Below are 20,601 nucleotides of genomic sequence, written 5' to 3'. Positions count from 1 at the left end.
TTTTTCCTTTGTCTTTGGAGAATCCTGTTCCAATAAAATCTCCAGTGTGTATGTGGAACAGCTTCTGATCTTACGGTGTAAGCACTCTGTAAATAGCAATCTCAGTTTTCACAACATTATGCAGTAGCGACGTTCGTTTTCCAAACATCTCTAGCTAGCCTGGCCTTTTGCCATTCCATTTCAAGATCTGTTAGTAACAGATTCTACTTGCAACACCTAAAAGAGGACTTGGGAAATCTCAGTCCTCCTACTTTTGGCTGTCAGGGCCTCCATGCTCTAAAAATTCTGTCTGGAAGGTGGTTTGATAGACACTGTGGAGTGGAAGTTGCAGACATGCATGGGAGATTGCCTTTCTGCACTTCCAAAGGCCAGAAGTCCTGTGGCACATGTGATGTGCCTCCTTGGGGACTGGGGAGCTGTCACTTTACACTCTCACAGAGTGATAAAACACTTGCATTTGAGAGATCTGGTATGCCAGCATTTATTTTCACCTATCTTCTTTTCTTTTTTTTTTTTCCTTGGGGTAGTTCCTTCTCTTAATTACACTGATGTAATTTCGGTGCCTCCAGTGGAGTTTCTCCCAGGTAATACCCAGCTGTTGTACACTCAGGAAGTGTGATTATATGCATATTATTTGTGGTCAAACGTATCAGAGGTTTAAGCTCTTTCTAGCACAAGAGACCTGCTAACAGTAGTGCTCTTTGCAACTACCAACATCACAAAATGTCAGAAGGGTGTACTTACATTAATTATGTTGCTATAGCAATGTGGTACTTTGTTAAAAATTGCTGAGACACCTGGTGAGTGATGAGGGTAGCATACAAAAGAGAAGTTGGAAAATGAGCTTTTCTGTCTGCTAGCAAATGACGACATCCCATGAGATGAAAAGGAAAGATGTGATAATTTGCTGATGTTACTCAAGTGTTTAGAAAGATGATATGTGTTGCATAGACCTTTGAGAAGTCTGCAAGAAGCAAGACAAGTAGAATTGAACTTATTGTACCCACCCTCTTTAAATGGCATAGGTAGAAAATTCTCTGCAAATAGTTCAACTGATGTGCTCTCTGATAATTACACTCATTAATAGTACGTTTGGTTTTTTTATATTTTTGCTATGATGTGATGAGATAGCTTTGTTTACCAGGGAAAAGAGGGTGCTGTTTGCAGTCATACTAGCTAAATGTAATTTAAGAGCTTTCCTAATGCTTCTTCAGAGATGGACACTCTGCTGTAGCCCATTACCTCTACACACTTTTAAGATGAGAGCTGAGGTCTTGTCATATGGTCCTGTTCTTAAGATAAGATAATATAAAACAAGAAATCTTTTTTCTGTTGCAGTTTGATCATAGACCTCAACAGAAAGTCAGTGGATTGACTTTGTCCATTGACTCAGGAGCATAACTTTAATTAAACATCTAGGTGCTGATTTACATGCATAGTGTAATATGAATTTAAGAATATTAACATAAAATTGTATTTTAAAAAAATCTGTGAGGATGGTTAGGCCAATAATACATTTTTGCTGAGCTTCCACCTTTTCTTTTGAAGAAATTTTAAAATAAGCCACACAGCCACCAGGAAACTGGAGGAGTTCAAGCAGTACAGGTACGTCAGTATCAACAGTGACAGGTTATTGTGTGCATAGTCAGTCCATCAGTGACAAAGTCAAAGTAAACATAGACACTGTGGAGATTTGTTGGAGAGTTTCAGCTCCCCGTTTGGAGAAACACAGGTCTCACTTGACCCTTGTGGCATTTTCTGTATTCTAGATCTTTTATTACAAAGGTAATGCTATTAGTTCGCTGAAGGACCGGCCACCAGGGATTCTTAATTCTTGAAAATACCTTTCTTGGACATAATAACAATGTCAGTTTTTATCTGTCCCATCTCTACTGTCTTTTGGAGAGGCTGCAGTGTTCAAAACCAAGATCTGAAGTGCACGTGTCTAAACTCATCAGTATCAAATTGGAGTAGCCTGAATCACAGGGTGACTTCAGGGTTTCTGTTGCAGAGTAAGTTGATATTAAAAAGTGAAACGAGAATAATTTGGGAGAAGTTGTAAAGTACATTGTGTACCTTCAAGACAGAGATGCCAGCTGAGCAGAGCACACTGCAGTTTACTAAGGGATGAAACACTACAGTGAGTGAGTGATCTGATTTACTTGCTTCACTAGGAGAATGTGATACTGATACTTGGGGTGGGGGAAAGAAGAGAGGCAGAGCATGGCCTCTGGGCTGAAATCTTCCTCAAGGCAAAACCAAGCAAGTATTGATGTGGCTGTTTGTCACATGGTGTCCAAGCGCTCGGAAAAAGCCTTTGCAGAAGAGCTAGCTGCCTCCCGGAGCTGTGGTCTCTGTGCAGGGCCTCGGGCGCCTGGAAAGAAGAGGCAGCACCCATGCCCTGCAGTGATTTGGGGCCTGGAGGACAAAGTGTTGCAGAGTGCCCAGAGAGAGGGATGCCAAAAAGCTGATGAGTCTTCATGCAGGGGTTGATGCCAGACCATCTTTAACCAGGGCTCTGACATCTGTGCCTTTGAGAGCAGTCTGGGCTCCAAGTTTTGCCTGTACAATAAGGGCAGCCTGCGAGACTGTGATGAAGGGGAGCAGTGCTGTGGCAATATCTCTCTGATCGTTAAACTCTGCAGCGTTAAGCTGAGCGGGAATCCGCTACTGAAAACTGCAGTGCTTCCTTTCATTTCATTTTCATGAGCATTTGGGCAGGTCCCTGAGCGCTGAGGGAGCATTAGGCTTCAAAAGTCTTCAGCCATGTGGCAATAAGTTTGGTTTCTTGCTCTCAAGATGCTTTTAGATGAGGGGAGCGCTTTACATGTGAGTGCCAGTGACTTGCACAACCTGTGTGGGCCAGTACAAGTCACACAGAGACTTATGCTCTGCAGGAGCTGGCCATTCAGACTATCAGAAAAATTCCTGATCGGAATCACAGTGTACTTTAATAAGAGTAGGGGAAGAAAAAAAGAGTTAAAAGAGAGGAAGCAGGGGAACCATGTTTTTGTGTTCTTAAAATGTGTTGTTTTGTTTATTTTTAACCAACGCTGTGAACAAGTATGCATATCTGATGAGTAGTGAAGTGGGCTATTTAGAATAAATCGGTTGACCTTGCTAGAAATTGTGTGACTTTGTGCCAATCATTTATGTTATAGTCTAAAAGGGAGAAGAGCTTCATTAAAAAATAGGAAGTTTGAGGATTAAGTCCACTTTGGTTTTAGCTTTTGCTCTCCTTCCTGCAGAAGGATCATTATCCACCCGAGAGTACTGAGAGAGCTGGTGGAGGAGCTTTCCAAGCCACTCTGCATCATTTATCAGCAGTCCTGGTTAACAGGGGAGGTCCCAGAAGACTGGAGGCTTGCCAATGTGACGCCCGTCTACAAGAAAGGCCAGAAGGAGGATCCTGGGAACTACAGGCCTGTCAGCCTGACCTCTGTACCAGGGAAGATTATGGAGTGGTTGGTCTTGAGAGTGCTCACAGGGCACCTGCAGGACAACCAAGGGATCAGGCCCAGCCAGCACGGGTTCATGAAAGGCAGGTCCTGCTTGACCAACCTGATCTCCTTCTATGACCAGGTGACCCGCCTAGTGGATGAGGGAAAGGCTGTGGATGTTGTCTATCTGGACTTTAGTAAAGCCTTTGACAGCGTCTCCCACAGCATTCTCCTGGAGAAACTGGCGGCTCGTGGCTTAGACAGGTTTACTCTTCGCTGGGTGAGGAACTGGCTGGCTGGCCGAGCCCAGAGAGTTGTGGTGAACGGTGTTAAATCCGGCTGGTGGTCGGTCACAAGTGGTGTTCCCCAGGGCTCAGTTCTGGGGCCGGTCTTGTTCAATATCTTTATAGATGATCTAGATGAGAGAATCGAGTGCTCCCTCAGTAAGTTTGCAGATGACACCAAGTTGGGTGGGAGTGTTGATCTGCTGGAGGGTAGGAGGGCTCTGCAGAGGGATCTGGACAGGCTGGATCGATGGGCAGAGGTCAACTGTATGAGGTTTAACAAGGCCAAGTGCAGGGTCCTGCACTTGGCTCACAACAACCCCATGCAACGCTACAAGCTTGGGGAGGAGTGGCTGGAGAGCTGCCCGGCAGAAAGGGACCTGGGGGTGCTGGTTGACAGCCAGCTGAACATGAGCCAGCAGTGTGCCCAGGTGGCTAAGAAGGCCAACAGCATCCTGGCCCGTATCAGGAATAGTGTGGCCAGCAGGAGTAGGGAAGTGATTGTGCCCCTGTACTCGGCACTGGTGAGGCCGCACCTTGAATCCTGTGTTCAGTTTTGGGCCCCTCACTACAAGAAGGATGCTGAGGTGCTGGAGCGTGTCCAGAGAAGGGCAACGAAGCTGGTGAGGGATCTGGAGCACAAGTCTTATGAGGAGCGGCTGAGGGAACTGGGGGTGTTCAGTCTGGAGAAGAGGAGGCTGAGGGGAGACCTTATCGCTCTCTACAACTACCTGAAAGGGGGTTGTGGCAACGAGGGTGTTGGCCTCTTCTCCCAAGTAACCAGCGATAGGACAAGAGGAAATGGCCTCAAGTTGCGCCAGGGTAGGTTTAGATTGGATATTAGGAAAAATTTCTTCACTGAGAGAGTGGTCAGGCATTGGAACAGGCTGCCCAGGGAGGTGGTAGAGTCGCCATCTCTGGAAGTGTTCAAAAAACGTGTGGACGTGGCGCTTCAGGACATGGTTTAGGGAACATGGTGGCACTGGATTAATGGTTGGACTTGATGATCTTGAAGGTCCTTTCCAACCTAGTGATTCTGTGATCAAAGGCTTTGTTAGTATGTTGAGGTTTTGGTTTTTTGAGGGTTTTGTTCTAGGCAGTATTCTTCATCCTCTACCTAATGGGAAGAAGAAAACCACTTTTCAAAATCCTTTGATCTGGTAACATAGGGCATTTTCATTTTATTTATGGCAAGCTGTTCCTTCAAATTCAAACCATAGCATTTGCCTGAGCGAGGAGGTGGAACAACTCTTCGGCAAGTGTAAGGACCAGTAAATCGATACAGCTGCCATTATACTGGTGTTAATAAAATGAGATACTCTCTGGGCTCCTGAAAACAAGTATATAAAATTAAATTTGTATCAGTGAATCAGCCTAGAAACCACTTGCTTTTAGCGCATGGTGACACGTAGCGTGCTTTAGGAGATAACAAGCAAATGAAGGGAGACCTCTCACTTTATGTTTTTAGATGGGTCTGGTTCACTGACTTACTGGAAATGATTGTGGTTTGGATAAGCTGCTTCTGAAGCTGTTTAAAAAAAAAAAAGTCTCACAAATTGACAACATAACTTGGTCAACAACATAATTTGATAAAAATTATCTTTAAAGCAACTGTTCTTCCGGGAAGAGCTGTACGTTTTCGTTTCAGTTGACCAATTTTTGCTGTATATGAAAACCTGTCGACACACACGAGCTGTGCCACTGTGAATGAGTGCAGCACTGCACAGCAAAGTACTGTTCCTTTTTAATCACTTATGTGTGCCCTTAGCAAATAGCTAGTTCAGCATACCTGTGCAGAAGAGACTGTGGCATAATCAGAAGCAAAAAGCTGATGATGATCTACGAAGCAGGCTGACCAGCTTTGGTCTTTGTTACACAGCCTGGCTGATGAAAGCAACCCCCTCTTGACTCGTGGTGTTAAATAAGTTAGGACAACAGTAAACTATTCTCCAAGTGAATTCCCTGTTGTACAGCTCTCTAAATACCTGTGTTTTCATAGAGGAGACTATGCCCTTTGCAGTATCCACAACAGAACTTTCTTAGAGAAATAATTAAGTTTGTGTTTAATTTAGAATCCTCGTCTGTTTAAAATACTTCTTAGATTGTCCTTTAGGGAAGTGGAAGAGAGAAAATGTTATCCATGCCTCACAGGTGATGGCCAGGAAATCTTTGACTCTTGGTCTCAGCTTTAGAGCCTGGAGATCAGGCATCTTGCATGTTTGCAGGACTGGCTTGGTTGTTAACAGAAGAGGAAATCTTTAATCACTGTCCAAACAAGTGCATTTTTATGAGAACTCAGTTAAATTTGACTAAAGAAGGCAGTGTGCTGGCGTAAGCTGCTGCTCCGGATGGGAGGACCCTGGGAGATGGACGGAGGGGACGCAGCAGCACAGGGTTTCTGGCAGCAGAGCACCAGGCAGGTGCTGTTTGCTGTCTGCCACTGCTTTGCTGTGATCTCCATCGGGGAAGGAGCAGGGGTACAAAAGCGTTAGTTTGGTCTCTTTCCCGCTTTGAGACTTCATAGCATGTCTTTTAAATCTGCAGCTTTATTGGCTATGAATTGTGTTGCTTTTGATCTTTTGTATGCAGTAGCTTTTCCTCAGTGAAGCAGTTATCATGCGGTCCCCAATTTACATGAACGCTAAACAGAATGACACAAAAATGAAGTGGTGTTGCCGTAGCGAAACCTATTAATAGCTTTGCGGAGAGGCACTGACGCATCTCAGATATAACACTTGGAATTAAGGCTGAGGAGAATGATCATCTTTGCAGAGTACGTTTTCCCAAAATGAGCAGTAAATTTAAGTGCTCAGAGATATTTTCAAAGGGATGTGATTTTTCAATAAAATTTCTCAAAATCAGGCTTGCTTGAGGCATCTCAACTTGGTCTGACACAAACTGAGGTAAACATCTCTAATCTCTGTTGGAAATTTTGGCCAAGTGGCTGTGTTCAAAACACTGCTGAGCAGTATCATAGTATACCTTCTATTTTCCTTGATAAATACTGGTTTTATTTGACAAATGTTGTTTCCAAACAAAAACTGTTTTTAGTACGTTTCTGAAACAAAACTCTGGCAGAGAGAGGTGGCTATGGATGGAAGCGCGGAGGGGCCGGTGCTGCCCAGCGTTCCCGGCAGCAGCGCTGCACCTGGTGCTTCTCGTGTGCCTCCCCATGCGTCTCCCTTTCTGGACCTCTGACAGATTAGGGTGTGTTGTATCGTTTTAATGTTTGGCAGTGCCACCTCAGTGCAGTGCGATGCTGGTGAACAGTAACTTCAGGCTGTGCTGCTCCAAATTGCCCCGGGCAAGAGCTGATAGCACCTGCCTTCCAGTGGTGTGCAAGGCACTCTTCATTTTGGGTGTTCCAAATTGCACCAACTTAAAATGCCTATCACAGACTAAAACAAGTTATGCCCTTATCTTTTGGATGTTGATCTTGTACAAGTGTGATACCCCTAAGTTAAGCTTATTAAGACTAATTTGTTGATGATATCATACTGGGTAAAAGCTTGCAGGTGCTTCATGACAAAAATGTAATTGTTGAGAACATTAGTTTAGGTCAACACTTAACCACGGTGTACAGAGCAAGCTCTTACTGTTCACCTTAATGTAGCTCTTGAGTATGTGCTTACTTTGTTGCAAATGTACAATTCCCATATTGTCCTGTAATTCCCTTAATGGAATATATACTTATTTGGAATATATGCTTACCAGAACTGTTTCTGTTGTATCAGCTATGCCTGAACCCTATACTCTGAAACAGTTACTTTAGAAATGGGACTAGAGCCTGTTACCAATGAAGCACAGGAAATTTTTGACTTTTGCTTTCATTAAGGTGTCAAATTTATTATGCATCATCAGTTACACACATTGATAAAGAAGGTCAGAGGCAAGACCAGAGGAAAAACTGTCGCTATTTTTGACCCAGATTTTAGAGCTGCGGTGCAAGATGCTGGATTCATGTGAGATTCTGAATTTATTCTAAACACAGCCATTTACCGTTGAGACACAAATCTTTCCCAAACAGTGTCCTTTGAACTATTGCAGAACATGGCAATGTTTTTTACCTGTGGTCTCCGTCAGGTTTTTCAGTTATTACTGATAGCAAACAAAACCATCTCTGCATAGAAGTGGGGAATTCATGGCAAAGGCTTGCTCAAGGCGTAATGGGCAGACTCAGCAACAGAGGGAGAAATTGATGTGCTCTTAGTCCTCCTGTCCTTTACAACAGGATTTGCCTGTTTTTCTAGGACTGCCTTGTCATTTCACTTGAATTTTTCCTAAAGCCACCTCACTGGTATTAGCTTTATTTTAACACTTGTCAAAGATGAGATATTTCGTTCACTTCAGACAGTACAGTGTAATTGGTCTCATCTGTCAAGTGTTCTCAGGTAAGGTATGGATATTTATTCTGAGAGAAGAGCACAAAAAATATGGTCTGTACTCAGGTTTTCATTATTTTTTACAGGACACAGATATATCAGTCAAGCTGCAGCTAAAATTGATGTGGATTTTGATTATGACGGACCTCTAATGAAGACAGAAGTTCCTGGACCACGATCTAGAGTAAGTTCCCAAAGTACAATGTTGGGTTTTTTTCTTTAGCTGTGTTTAACTTGCTAGAAAACAAATTCCATTCCAAACCTTAAATCTGATATGAATAAACATAATTTCACAACAGTCTAGGCCCACTTTTATCAAGAGGCATGAGTGAATGAAATGCCCCTCTTTGAGAGCTCTGAATCTCAGCTACCAGCTTCCTGTATGAAGTAATAGAAAGCAAAAGATCATCAGTTTGATGAAACATCTCATTGGGCTTGGTTACTTGTGCTTCTGCTGAAACAGAAACTTAGGTGGCTTTTTATGATGTGAAATAATGCTTTGTTTTTTAAATAAACAAGAGTTTCAATTTGCTGGACATTGTTTTACCCTCGCACCAGAGTCAATATTTGTATGTGTAGTGTTTTGTGGCTGTTTCTATTTTTTTTTTTTTTTTTTAAAGGAGCTGTCTTTCTAGAACCAATGTGCCAGTATCCCTTCTGTCAGTCCCTGGCTTCCCTTTTTTTCTGACTTCTGTCTTGTTTTCTCAGTTCAGTTGATGAATACAGAAGAGGCAGCTTTCCCTTTTTGGAGATTTACAGTTAAACTCCATATGCAGCCCATATAGCTTTGCATGCCACAGTTAGTAGTTTTGACTGTTGCGCTTGCAAGATGCACTATGATAGTTTGTGTGGCAAGTAGGATGGCCTGGTGAGCACATAGGACTGCATCTTTTGCATATGATTTATGTGATCATAAAAAAGAAACATACGTTCTTCAGTATTCAGTAATTACATACCTGAGATTCTTTGATGTTTGTTTTTCTACAGGAATTAATGAAGCAGCTGAATGGAATTCAGGTAATTTGTCAAGTTTTCTGAGTTTGGGGAGTATTAATACTGTGATTTCAGAACTTGTTCTAAAATCCTGTTCTGTGTGTTTATTTCGATACCAAAAAGGTGAAACACTGACTCTGGGTTTGCATGTGGAGTGTATTATGTATGGCATATATGTGCATTTGAATAAAATATTTCTTAGTATTTTTGAATACTGTAGTATTCTTTTGCTAGGATCAGTGATTTTTCTTCAAACACTTTATATGCCCTTTGAGTTGTTATGAGGTGGCTGATGAAAACATAGGTATATTTGAGCTTAAAAGTATGTAAACCCAAGTACATTTTGCCTTCCCAAGATGAGCAATTCCTCAAAGACTGTGCTTCATTTCTGTAGAAAAAGTGCATGCTTGCCCTTTTAACAGTCCCTTTTTGTAAAAATAGCTCTACAGTTATTTCCCATAGAATGAATGTGTTTTTGTAGCATATCATTAGATATTTTTATCAGATTTTGCTGTATAACCAGTAGTTGCATCTCCCTACACGCTGCTACTTTTTAAAGCATTAATTGTTTTTTCTTTTAAGAATGCAGAAGCTGTACACTTTTTTTGCAATTATGAAGAGAGCCGAGGGAACTACCTAGTAGATGTAGATGGCAATCGCATGCTGGATCTCTACTCTCAGATTTCATCCATCCCAATAGGTAGGAGACAGTTGTACCACATTTTTTGCTTTGTCCTCAAGCTGTCATTTTCTTATCTCTGCCACTACCAGAGAAATTGATTAACTAAAAAAACCAAAGCTGGCATAACGTATGCCTTGTTGTGTTCAGGGTACACCTCACTGCTGTGTATTATGTACTGGTGTGTTTTAATACCTGAAGAAACTACACATTCAATACTTAGAGCTCACTTGAAGCACATAGTGGTACCTGGAAGCAGCTCTGGTATTAATCTTAATTTGAATATGCAAATTCCACAATTTAGGTTGTCTTTGCTTGCTTGGATTTGTGTACTTTGTGATTCTGTAACGGTATGTTACTGTTGTAACCATTAACAAACATAAGTTAAACATTTTAACATTACATTACGTGCTTTAGTTAACTATTCTGTCTCGAAAGAACTGAAAAAAGCAGTTGGTTATGTGGATTCCGGCAGGGTGAAACAAGACCAAACGCTCAACTGTGGTGCTTAGTGAAAGCAAAGGTGGCGGGTCAGTTAGGCTGAGGGACCAAACAATGGACTTGCCAAGTGCTTGGGAAAGTCAGCTGATCTTTTTGTGGAGCAGTTCAAGAAGGAAAAACAGCAAGGCAGAGATGTAGGCCCCAACTGCAAGGAATATAGGTTTCAGTAGGTGTTTAGTTTGTTTTTTGTTTTGCTTAAAAATACATTTCTGCAGAAGCAAAAAGAGCAGAAGTCCTGGGGTAATTTAAAAGGTAGATGTTGTGCTATGTATAGAAACAGTGATGATTCAAAATAATCCCTACAGGCCTCCTTTATTGGGAAACAGAATTTAGTGATGTTCAGGTCATAACCAAATTTTTGGCATCTAAGATCTTGTGACTGCAATGGATTTTCAGTTATCCCAGTCTTCTTTGCAGACAGTTAATATTTTTGCTCTCATGTAGCCTCAATAAATGTGTAAGCATTCCAAAACTCTTCGATGTTTGTGGCTTATTTTCATCAACACAAGCTCTAGATAGCTTTTATCTTTCAGAGGCTGCACTGAGATAACGTTGTCACCGCTAATGTGGAAATAGGGGTGAGACAAAGGAGCGCAATGCTTGTATGCCAATGTTCATCTAACTTAAATGGGATTGGATTTTAGTTTTCTAGGAAAGGAAATGCATTCAGTGTTCATTCATTCTTCACACAATAAATGCTGATCTGGAGAAACTAGTGTGTGATCACGTAGTCAAGGGAGAGTCAGTGCATACTCCAAAAGAATGAAATTAAGATTGTACTGACAGTGCATTGAGACATTCTGACCTCCTAGTGCTTGATGGTGCAAGCATACCTCTTTTAAAATGTCTTTTGGGTATAAAATATCTAAGTATTGGGGGGAAATAGTTTCTTAATGGGGAGAAATTCTTAAAAAATATGGTCAGCTATTTATCAACAGCTGAACATCATCAGTGTTTATGCATCTGAAACGCCATATAGCTTTTTCTGACCTTTTTTTAGCCAATGGTAAGTTAAAGGAGCTAGGCTAACCTTGTGGGGTTTTTTCCCCATTTTTCTCCTGTTGTCTAAACAACAGTTCACATATACTGCAGTTTTCTGTTAACAGGATCTCTGTTATGACCAGGATCGGAGTAAGGACTGACTCTCTCACAGACACCTCTGGTAAAAAGATGCTTAATGCTGCTTTATGCTAGTTGTTGGGAGACCTGCAACCTCTGCTTACAGCATAAGTGCAGCATAGGCAGCAAAATTGCAATTCCTGGTAACATTTGCTTCAGCTGTGAATCAGAGGGTCTGAATTTGGACTGTCTGCATACACTGATTCTCAGACAGCTCTTCCCAAGCCACGGAAATGAGAATGCAGCTCTTAGCTTATAATCCTGAATTCAGGGAGAGTGAGTTTCAAAAGCATATGAATATATTGCCTGAAAGATACGTAACCCAACCGTACATATTTAAATTGAACCTGCAATCAATTCCAGTTGGTCTAAGAGATCACTTAGTTTCTTGGAACCATCTGTAATAATGCCTGATTAGGTTAAAACTGTCTAAAAACCTGACTGTTCATATCTGTAGCACTATTAGATATGCTCATAATGTCATACATGACCATAACTGAACCAAGGGCTATTAACTCTCTTGAGATATATCTATATGCCTATATACTAGTCATGGGATGTAGTAGTAGGGGCTTCTGCAGTTTACTTTATCTGGTTGATTGAAACTGGTGAGATAGTTATAAGACTCCAGTACCTATAACTGGTCCTCAGCTAAGCCACCTAGTTCCTCCTTCATGCATGGCAATGCCTTCTTGAGGATAAGATGGGTTTTTTTTTGTCCTAGAGGAAGTGTTCCTCAGTCACGAAGGAACTGTAGGGCAGTGCTTCATACAGTTTCTCAGATAATGGCTCTGTGATGTGTAGCAACAAGAAATGGAAGTTTAATACTTACAGGCTGACCTAAATCTAAATGAACACACAGTACTAATTTATTTTTTAAGTTGTACTGAATGACAAGACTATCTGAAGCTGCAGACGTTGCTAATAATGTCCCTCTTGGTGACAGACTTAGGTTCTAGACTGGGACACCAAAACAAGATCACAAGGTGCTTGCTAGTCTTCTGTACTTATCTCTCTGCAAGTAAATCTAATAAAACCTTTTATGAATTTGTCAGGACTCCCCAAGATTTAATAATGATCGACTACACGAGAATATATTTATCAGCAGAGGCTGAGAGGTGGTAAGTGCCTGTGTGGAGAGATAAGAATTAAAAGTATAAAAAACCCTCTAGGCAAAGACGGTTTTTTGCTGAAAAATAAAAATTAAAACAGTTTTTTACCACATGGTTTTTGGGAAGTCGTAGCACGACATACTCCTTTAATCTAATGGAGTTAGAAACCCCGTGGAGCCAAATGCAAGGGAGCACTTTATCGACATGTTTACTAGCAAGCATCCTGGAACAGCGAATGGAACAATCTGTTTTTCAGCGCTGGGAAGGTCTGTTTTCCTTTGGGGAGATGCGGAGAGGTGTAGCTTGGTATTATTGACAGCAGGCTGCTACTCAGTTCAAATGGATTCTTTGGGCTCTCTCCATCTCATCATTTTAGCAGCCTCCAGGTTTTTTCTCCTTTTGCAGACAAGCACATTCGTGAGCCTGGAGGACATGTACTTTCCTGTCGCACTGATCTGGACACACAGCAAGAGTGATGAAGCAGGTGCCCTTCTGTTCAAGAGCCAGCTCCGTCATTTCTTAGATGAATGTATTTGAGAGTGGATTCGCAAAGCTACAAACCCTTGCATTGGTCATGGCAATGAAACAAGTCTGGTTGCCATCTCGGCCTAGAGCTTTTTGACTTTGTCTACCATAGTTATTTAACCATTTAGTTTTTCCTGGTGTTAGTTTTATGACTATGAACCCACGTACCAGTTCAACATCTTTCCACTCACAGACCTGCTCTCCCAGAAACAGACAGGCTTTAAGGACTCTCTCTTATTTACGGGGGTCTGTTTGAGGATGCACCAGCAGAACAGGGGATGTCAGGAGGAAGACCAGACCACTTGGGCTGAAATGAGAGACATCTTATGTGGGTGGGAAAGGATAAGTTTTATGGGTGATAACAGCCTGGAATTTGTGTTACATAAGAGAAACTGCAAAGATCTCTGCATTCTTCAGGCATTGTAATATCAGCAACAGAATTACATGTTTTTATGAGCAATACCAGAGTTAATGGTTATGCTTCCTTAAACTATTTAAAAAAAAAACTTCTATAAGGTTTAGTTTGGAGACTTCTAAAAGCAACATAAACTCTCAAAGGCCCTCTCAGCGGTAGCCACAGCTACAGCTCTCAGTGACATAGCTTTCAACTGTGTCATTCCCTCAAGCCTAACAACAATTCTTCCCATGTGTCCTGGTTTCAGCCAGGATAGAGCTGGTTTTCTTCACAGAAGCTAGTGTGAGACTGTGTTTTGGATTTGGGATGAGAAACTGTTGATAATGTGCTGAAGTTTTGGGTTGTTGCTGAGCAGTCAAGGACAGTCCAGCTTCTTGTGCTGGGCTGCCAGCGAGCAGGCTGGGGGTGCACGGGAAGCTGGGAGGGGACACAGCCGGGGCAGCTGACCCAGACTGGCCAAAGAGATATTCCCTACCATCCGACGTCATGCCCAGTACATAAACTGGAGTTGGCCGGGGGGTGGAAATCGCTGCTCGGGGACGGGCTGTCGGTCACTGGGTGGTGAGCAATTGCTGTATTGGGCATCACTTGTTCTTGTACATTCCTTTGCTGGTATTATCATTGTTGTTTCCTTCTTTCTTTCTGTCCTATTAAACCGTGTTTATCTCAACCCACGAGTTTTTTCCCAATTCTCTCCCCCGTCCCACTGCAGGAGGGGGAGTGAGTGAGCGGCTGCGTGGTGCTTAGTTGCCAGCTGGGGCTAAACCACGACACCATGACAGCAGGTGCAATGCAGATTTAGTTGTCTGTGCCTCAAATAACCACTTGCATTATCTTCACAATAATTTTAACAGATTCTTTGCAGCATGACATGCAGTTCAGGTGGCCAAGAAGGCCAACAGCGTCCTGGCCTGTATCAGGAATAGTGTGGCCAGCAGGAGTAGGGAAGTGATTGTGCCCCTGTACTCGGCACTGGTGAGGCCGCACCTCAAATCCTGTGTTCAGTTTTGGGCCCCTCACTACAAGAAGGACGTTGAGGTGCTGGAGCGTGTCCAAAGGAGGGCAATGAAGCTGGTGAGGGGGCTGGAGCACAAGTCTTATGAGGAGTGGCTGAGGGAACTGGGGTTGTTCAGTCTGGAGAAGAGGAGACTGAGGGGAGACCTTATCGCTCTCTACAACTACCTGAAAGGGGGTTGTGGCAACGAGGGTGTTGGTCTCTTCTCCCAAGTAACTAGTGATAGGACAATGAGGAAACTCAACTTGAGTTGCGCCAGGGTAGGTTTAGATTGGATATTAGGAAAAATTTCTTCACTGAGAGGTCAAGCATTGGAACAGGCTGCCCAGGGAGGTGGTGGGGTCACCATCTCTGGAAGTGTTCAAAAAATGTGTGGATGTGGCGCTTCAGGACATGGCTTAGGGGACACAGTGGCACTGGATTAATGGTTGGGCTTGATGATCTTGAAGGTCCTTTCCAACCTTAATGATTCTGTGATTCTGTGAAAACAATCTGGATGTTTCCTTGTTTTGAACTAAAATATTCATAATGGAATTTATAATTTATTTGTTAACACAGTAGCCTAATGCTCCATTGCTCAGACAGGATAATCAGGGCTATTGTCATTCAACTAGAATGAGGAGTTCAGAGACATGATAAGCTTTTGTAATAAAATTAAAGTGGTCTGACTTACTGAGCAGTAGGGAAGATGAGGTTTCCAACTGTTTCTACAAGGCAGTATAAAAGATGTTAATCTCTGGCTTTGGCATTTCATACATTAGAGATCAGGCTTAAAATGAAGTTTTCTGGGCTCCTTTGGTGAAGATTTTTTCCTTTTTTTTTTTTTTTGTTTAAATGTCAGATACATTGGTTTACCTATAAGCAAGCAAATTATCCCATAGAATGTCAATGGGTATAAAGCACCCTTGTTGTGTTAAACCTGAAGCGTCCTTCATATCTTGATGTTTCTGAGTAAAAAGGACAAATTGTTGCATCTTTTTCCAACTAAAAGTTTGTCAAAGTAAGGAAAACAGATTTCTGTTAACAGACACAGCAATTTATCAAGCAGGTTTTTTTTTATGGTGATGCACAGCTGAGGTATGTAAATCTATGACTGAGAAGGAAGGATTTCCAGACAGATGTCTTGCAATAACTAATGCGTTGTGGCGGGTTAGAGATTTGGGTGCTTATTAGTTCGTGAGTTTAAAGTGTATGGCTGTCTGAATAGCCAGCCTCTTCCTTCTGGTAGGATTGTTAGTGATGCATCTTCGTGCATGCAAATAAACGTGAGTGTGTGTTATAAGCGAAAGCTTAGACAATGTGGAGGCCAGTACGTGCACATCTCAAAACAAGTTTGGCAGAGTCTTGCACAGATGTTTAGATAGCATTGTAGAGGACAGTGGTGATGAGTGCCATCCAACTGCAACAGATGTCAAGGAATGCTGTCAAGCCATTGGCAAAATTCTGCTGGAGTCCCGGGGCTTATCCTTGCAGGGTCTGCTGTAACGTGTGCTCATTGCACGCATCAGCAGTGCAAAACCATCTCTGAGAACAGCACTGCTCTGCTAGTAAGGTTACCCTGCGCCATCCGGCTGCATCTGCTGAGGCACAAAAAGCCCTTGCAGGTATTTTGTTAGTATGTTATAATGCACTGAGATTGCAATTGCTAAATGAGCTTTCTTTGGGAAATGGGTAAATATGTGGATTTTTGCTTGTCTGTTTCTTACTGTCAGCTGCCAAAGACTGGGGGACTGCATGGAAGGAAAACATAAAAGGGGGAATACATCTTTCTAAGTTGGTTTTACAATGAGGAAAGATCCAATCAGTTAAAAAGCACAGTGCGGGGAGAAAAGCTGTGTTATTGTGCTAGGAATAATCAGTCTGATATTCAAGGAGGGTAGAAATTGCCATGAGACTGGAAGTGTAGCACCAGCTACTCTAAATGGACACAGCTGGACAGGGAGCTTCCCTCTGTGGTTCAGTGTCAGAAGCAGTTTCTGAAACGCGTGTGGGGTGGTCGGAGCTCGGTGAGAGCCATGCGAGTCAAGCAGATGGGGGTTATGGTGGGTGAGAACGGCAAGCAGCCTGCTCGGGCAGGAGAAACCAGAGACGCTTCTATACCACAGCTGAATGGTGACTAACATGAACAACAGCTCGTGGGCTGCATTGGCAGAAAGTGATTCCTGCTCTTAACTGAGGGAGAGGTTCACACGTTGTACTGTAGAGAAACCAAATATACATGGGAAACCTAGAAAGGAGAGCGAGCAAGCATTTAATAATGTCGGTCCCATGGTACTTGGTAAAAACTGTGATGTTTCAATCAGGCCGTGTCAAGGAAAAGATTGATGTCACATTCATTTATTTTCATTTTGAATTTTTAACTTTCAGTACTAAAATACGTTTGCTATTGTCTGACACAAAATTGGCACCAAAGTTCCAGATAATGTATTTTGTAAAAGAAGAAAGGTTTGTCCTATTTCAAAAGAAGTTCTATTAATAATAGTTAAAACATACACAAGTTACACAGAAACAATTAGGCATTAAGTTAAGGTTTTTCTCTAGGTTACGCTTTACATTAGTTTATTGAAACCAGATAGAAACAACTGTTTCCTTTCTTTGTTCTTTTTAATAAGGTTACAGCCATCCGTCTCTGATAAAGCTTCTACAGCAGCCACAGAACTTGGTAAGTGAATTAAAACATTAAGTACTTTAAAGAGTCTTCTCCCTCCTTGTGGCGGTCTTTCTTATTTTTTATTGAACAGATAATGAATGCTTAATGACTCAATTTAAAGTATGGTAGGATCTGCTTGCTTTATTTCTCACTAGATGAAAAGAGCTTGGTAGTGTTTAAGACGACCCCAAAACTCCTGTGAAGCTTTACAGGAAGTAAACATTTGGATGATGCAAGCACTTGATATGTCTGCAGCCAGTTTTACACCATAGTTCAAGCATAGTGTTTCCAATTAATCATTTTAGCAATGTTTCTTGAGTGAAGATTTTTGAGCCTGAAAGCAAGCACAAGTCCTTGAGAGAGAATATAGTATTTTGAATATGAAAATGGTGCCCTAAATCTGGAATGCTGTGAGTGGTTGGTTGGTTGGGTTGGAGGGAGGGGGGAAGGAGGGCAGGTAGTGGCTGCTTCCCGTCTCCTGAGTACTAAGTTGACTAAGCCACTGACATGTTCTTGGAAAATTAAAACTATTAGACTAGAGCAAGAGGATTATTTCAGAACAGAGTAACTGCTTCTTAAATAAAGTATCTTCCTGATTTCCCTAACAGTATACTGATAGTGATTGGAAATTACCTGGATTAAATGATGGAAGTTGTTGAAATGAAGTTGCATTCTATTTCAAGCTTCATTTTTTCACTGTTTGGACAGAAGTTTTTGATTTCATAATGATTTTGTGCAGGTTTTTAAATTGCAACTTTTTTTGGCACAATAGCTTATGTATATAGTACTTGGATAAACTGATCTCACCAGCTGTTGACTGCATGTCGGTAGATCCTTGTTGGTTGTACTGACTTTAGTGATTGAGCCCCCGGTTCTGCAAACTGGTGACGGGTGTCCAGGCTGCCTGCAAGGGCGTAGCTCAAGTGTGGGCCAGTTCCCTCTCATACCTGCATTTCCCTTCCTAAAGAGCCTGCTGGCTCACTGCAGTAAATCCTGCGGCAGCGTGTCAAAGAAGTGCAGACGCTTGAGTTCCCTGAGCTAATTTGCTTTATGGAGTTCTCATTTCTTCAGGATGAGAAATTCTGCCTTCCCCAGAACTAAAATAAGTCAAGTTTTTAAAAAAAAACACCAGGGCTAGAAATGCTGGAGTTATGAAAGACAGAGCCGGATATCACAGAAGCACTAGTATTTCTAAATCCTTACATTAACTTGTAAAAATTATTTCTGAGGAGATAAGAATACCTTGATTATAATGCAGCACTAGGCAAAGTCAGGTTTAAAAAAAAAAACAAAAACCACAAAAACCAAAAAAACCCAAAACCACCACCACCAAAAAACAATAAAAAAAAACTTGTCTGGTGGCAGTTGCTAGTTTGTCCACTGGAACAGGGAAGTTAACGGGCTGCCAGCTAGAAGCCTGCAGTAAAAGCAACTGTCTCCGAAGTCCAAAATGAGTGGTGCAACCAGGACCCCCCTCTCCCACATAGCAGCATCGAAGATGCTGTTGGTACCTGTTCCAATTTCTGACATCTGCGCTAATTCAGTGGAGGGGGCAGCACTAAAGCTATTAGTCTGCGCCCGACTGCACACCTAGGATTTCTGGCAGGCTTTAGCCTGGGCACAGTGTACGCAGCATGTCAGTTGTGCAGTGGAGCTTTGCAGTGCCAAGGCCAGAGAGCTGTGATGAGCCAGAACTTGTGCAAACCTCACTGCAGGCAGGCGTGTGTGCTGGGGTCTGACTGCAGATAAAGTGCCAGCTTTCCTGTGAAAGTGCTTCTTTCGAGTCATACGCACTGAGGTAGGGCCCTTGTTTAATGTTAACGATAGGATCAGTGTTTTCTTGTAGGGATTTTTTGTTTGGTTTGTTTGTAATGCTCCATGTCCCCTCTTTATAGCCAGCTACAAAGAACAGAATATGCATCTGTTCATTTGAGACCACAGCAGCTTGATGTTGATGTTCTGTTTTTCTCAGTACTGAGTACCTCATTAGCAACAAAAGAAAAATACACTTTTCTGCTTGATGTTGTCAATTGACTGTGACAGCCCATAATCAAATTCACAACAAATTTATGGTCTCCTACCTCTAATTTTATATGAAAATTTACTTCTAAACTGAGATAAAAAGTCAAGTAAGATTTCTCATACGTACTCAACAAAAACTTTGTGTTAATCTGTCACTAACATCCTTGCTTAGGTTTTTTTTAAGCTTGAGTCTGTTGAAACAAACATTGTTTTGGAAATAACACGCTTGTACAAGTTACAAAGTCCTAGCTCGTACTCTGTTATATCTTGTGTGATACTTGGTTTTCCCTAAGAATTCTGATGAAGTGTTCTTAGAGGGACAGTGTGGCCACTTACATCTCTTGCTGTTGTCCACATGTCTGCAAAAATGAGTACTTGTACTGAGGAAAAAGAATGAAGGATGCTGATGAATGTACAAGCTTGAGTTTCACTGAAAACAGGAGTGTTTTGGCGGAGGCCGTCTGTCCCCTCTGGAGACCCATAAAGACTTAAGTCACCGAATGAATCTCAGCCTTTAATGTCAACAAGAAAAACAATAAACAAAAAAGGGCAAATAATGCTCTTTTGCAGTTGGCAAATTTATGGACCTTGCCCTTTCCTGAGCAAATTTAATTTTTTTAAAAAGTAGCACATTGTGAATCAAATAAGATTACCTCCAAAGACTAAGAGCAATGATGAATCAATTTTAATCCATGACACCTAATTTAAATTAACTGCATAAATATGGGAAATTCACCTCTATTAGTGGACTGGGGAGACTGAGGGTGTTTTTCCAGAGCAGCTCTTTAGAAACACCTGTGTGGGCAGCAGGCTCAGCTTTCCCACCAGCTGCTGTTCACTGACACCAAAGTTATCTTTCTCAAAGGTGTGAGTCCTGATGTGGCCAGTTCATAGGCCCAATGGGACAATTCAAGTTGGAAAGGACTTCAGGTGGCATTTGCCCAGCCTCCTGCTCAAAGAGCATCGGCTGTGAGATCAGACCATGTTTTATCTGGGGTCTTGGAAAGCTCCAAGGAGGGAGACTGCACAGCTTCTTTGGGCAACCTGTTCCACTGCTTCACTGTTCTCTCGGTGAAAAAGCTTTTCCTTATACGCAAATCAGTACCTCTTGTGTTTTGATTTATGCCCGTTGCTTCTTGTCTTCCCATTGAGCAGCATGGAGCCTGCCTCCATCTTCTCAGTAACCTCCATGTAGGTATGGGACAGTTGCGTTCCTGTAGTCACTTCTGTGATTACCAAGGCTCTTGCAGCAACACAGATTCAGTTCTGCTGACAGACAGGGAAAGGGAATGGTTGGAGAAAAGAATTCTGGGAAGCAGACGTGAGTTCAACCAGATAGTTTCCCAGTAGGCTATGGAATTCCACTGTCAGGAGAGATCGCATTGTATCCATGAAGACTATTTCAGCATGAGTGGCTCCTGGTCCCTGTCAGACCTCAATCAGGAAATGGAAAGGAGAAAACTG

General features: G+C 42.2%; 1 protein-coding gene across 4 annotated transcripts in view; it reads left to right on the top strand.

Annotated features, from left to right (window-relative positions):
• Positions 1 to 20,601, top strand: part of ABAT (4-aminobutyrate aminotransferase) — a gene marked incomplete at both ends in the record, with an annotated part of 36,108 nt that overhangs the window by 4,423 nt on the left and 11,084 nt on the right. For 3 of the 4 annotated variants that reach the window (XM_082006908.1, XM_082006907.1, XM_082006906.1), the window contains 4 exons: positions 8,210 to 8,290; positions 9,094 to 9,123; positions 9,682 to 9,799; positions 17,078 to 17,127. In XM_082006908.1, coding sequence (XP_081863034.1) covers positions 8,258 to 8,290; positions 9,094 to 9,123; positions 9,682 to 9,799; positions 17,078 to 17,127 — 231 coding nt within the window. Of the gene's footprint in view, positions 1 to 8,192; positions 8,291 to 9,093; positions 9,124 to 9,681; positions 9,800 to 17,077; positions 17,128 to 20,601 lie in introns of those variants that run through there. The other variant, XM_082006905.1, reaches the window with a different exon arrangement.

Source organism: Phaethon aethereus (genome assembly GCF_964289735.1).
Source record: "Phaethon aethereus genome assembly, chromosome: 15".
Taxonomy (NCBI): domain Eukaryota; kingdom Metazoa; phylum Chordata; class Aves; order Phaethontiformes; family Phaethontidae; genus Phaethon; species Phaethon aethereus.
The sequence above is the reverse complement of the archived record's forward strand: the minus strand, read 5'-3'. Positions and strand labels throughout refer to the sequence as shown.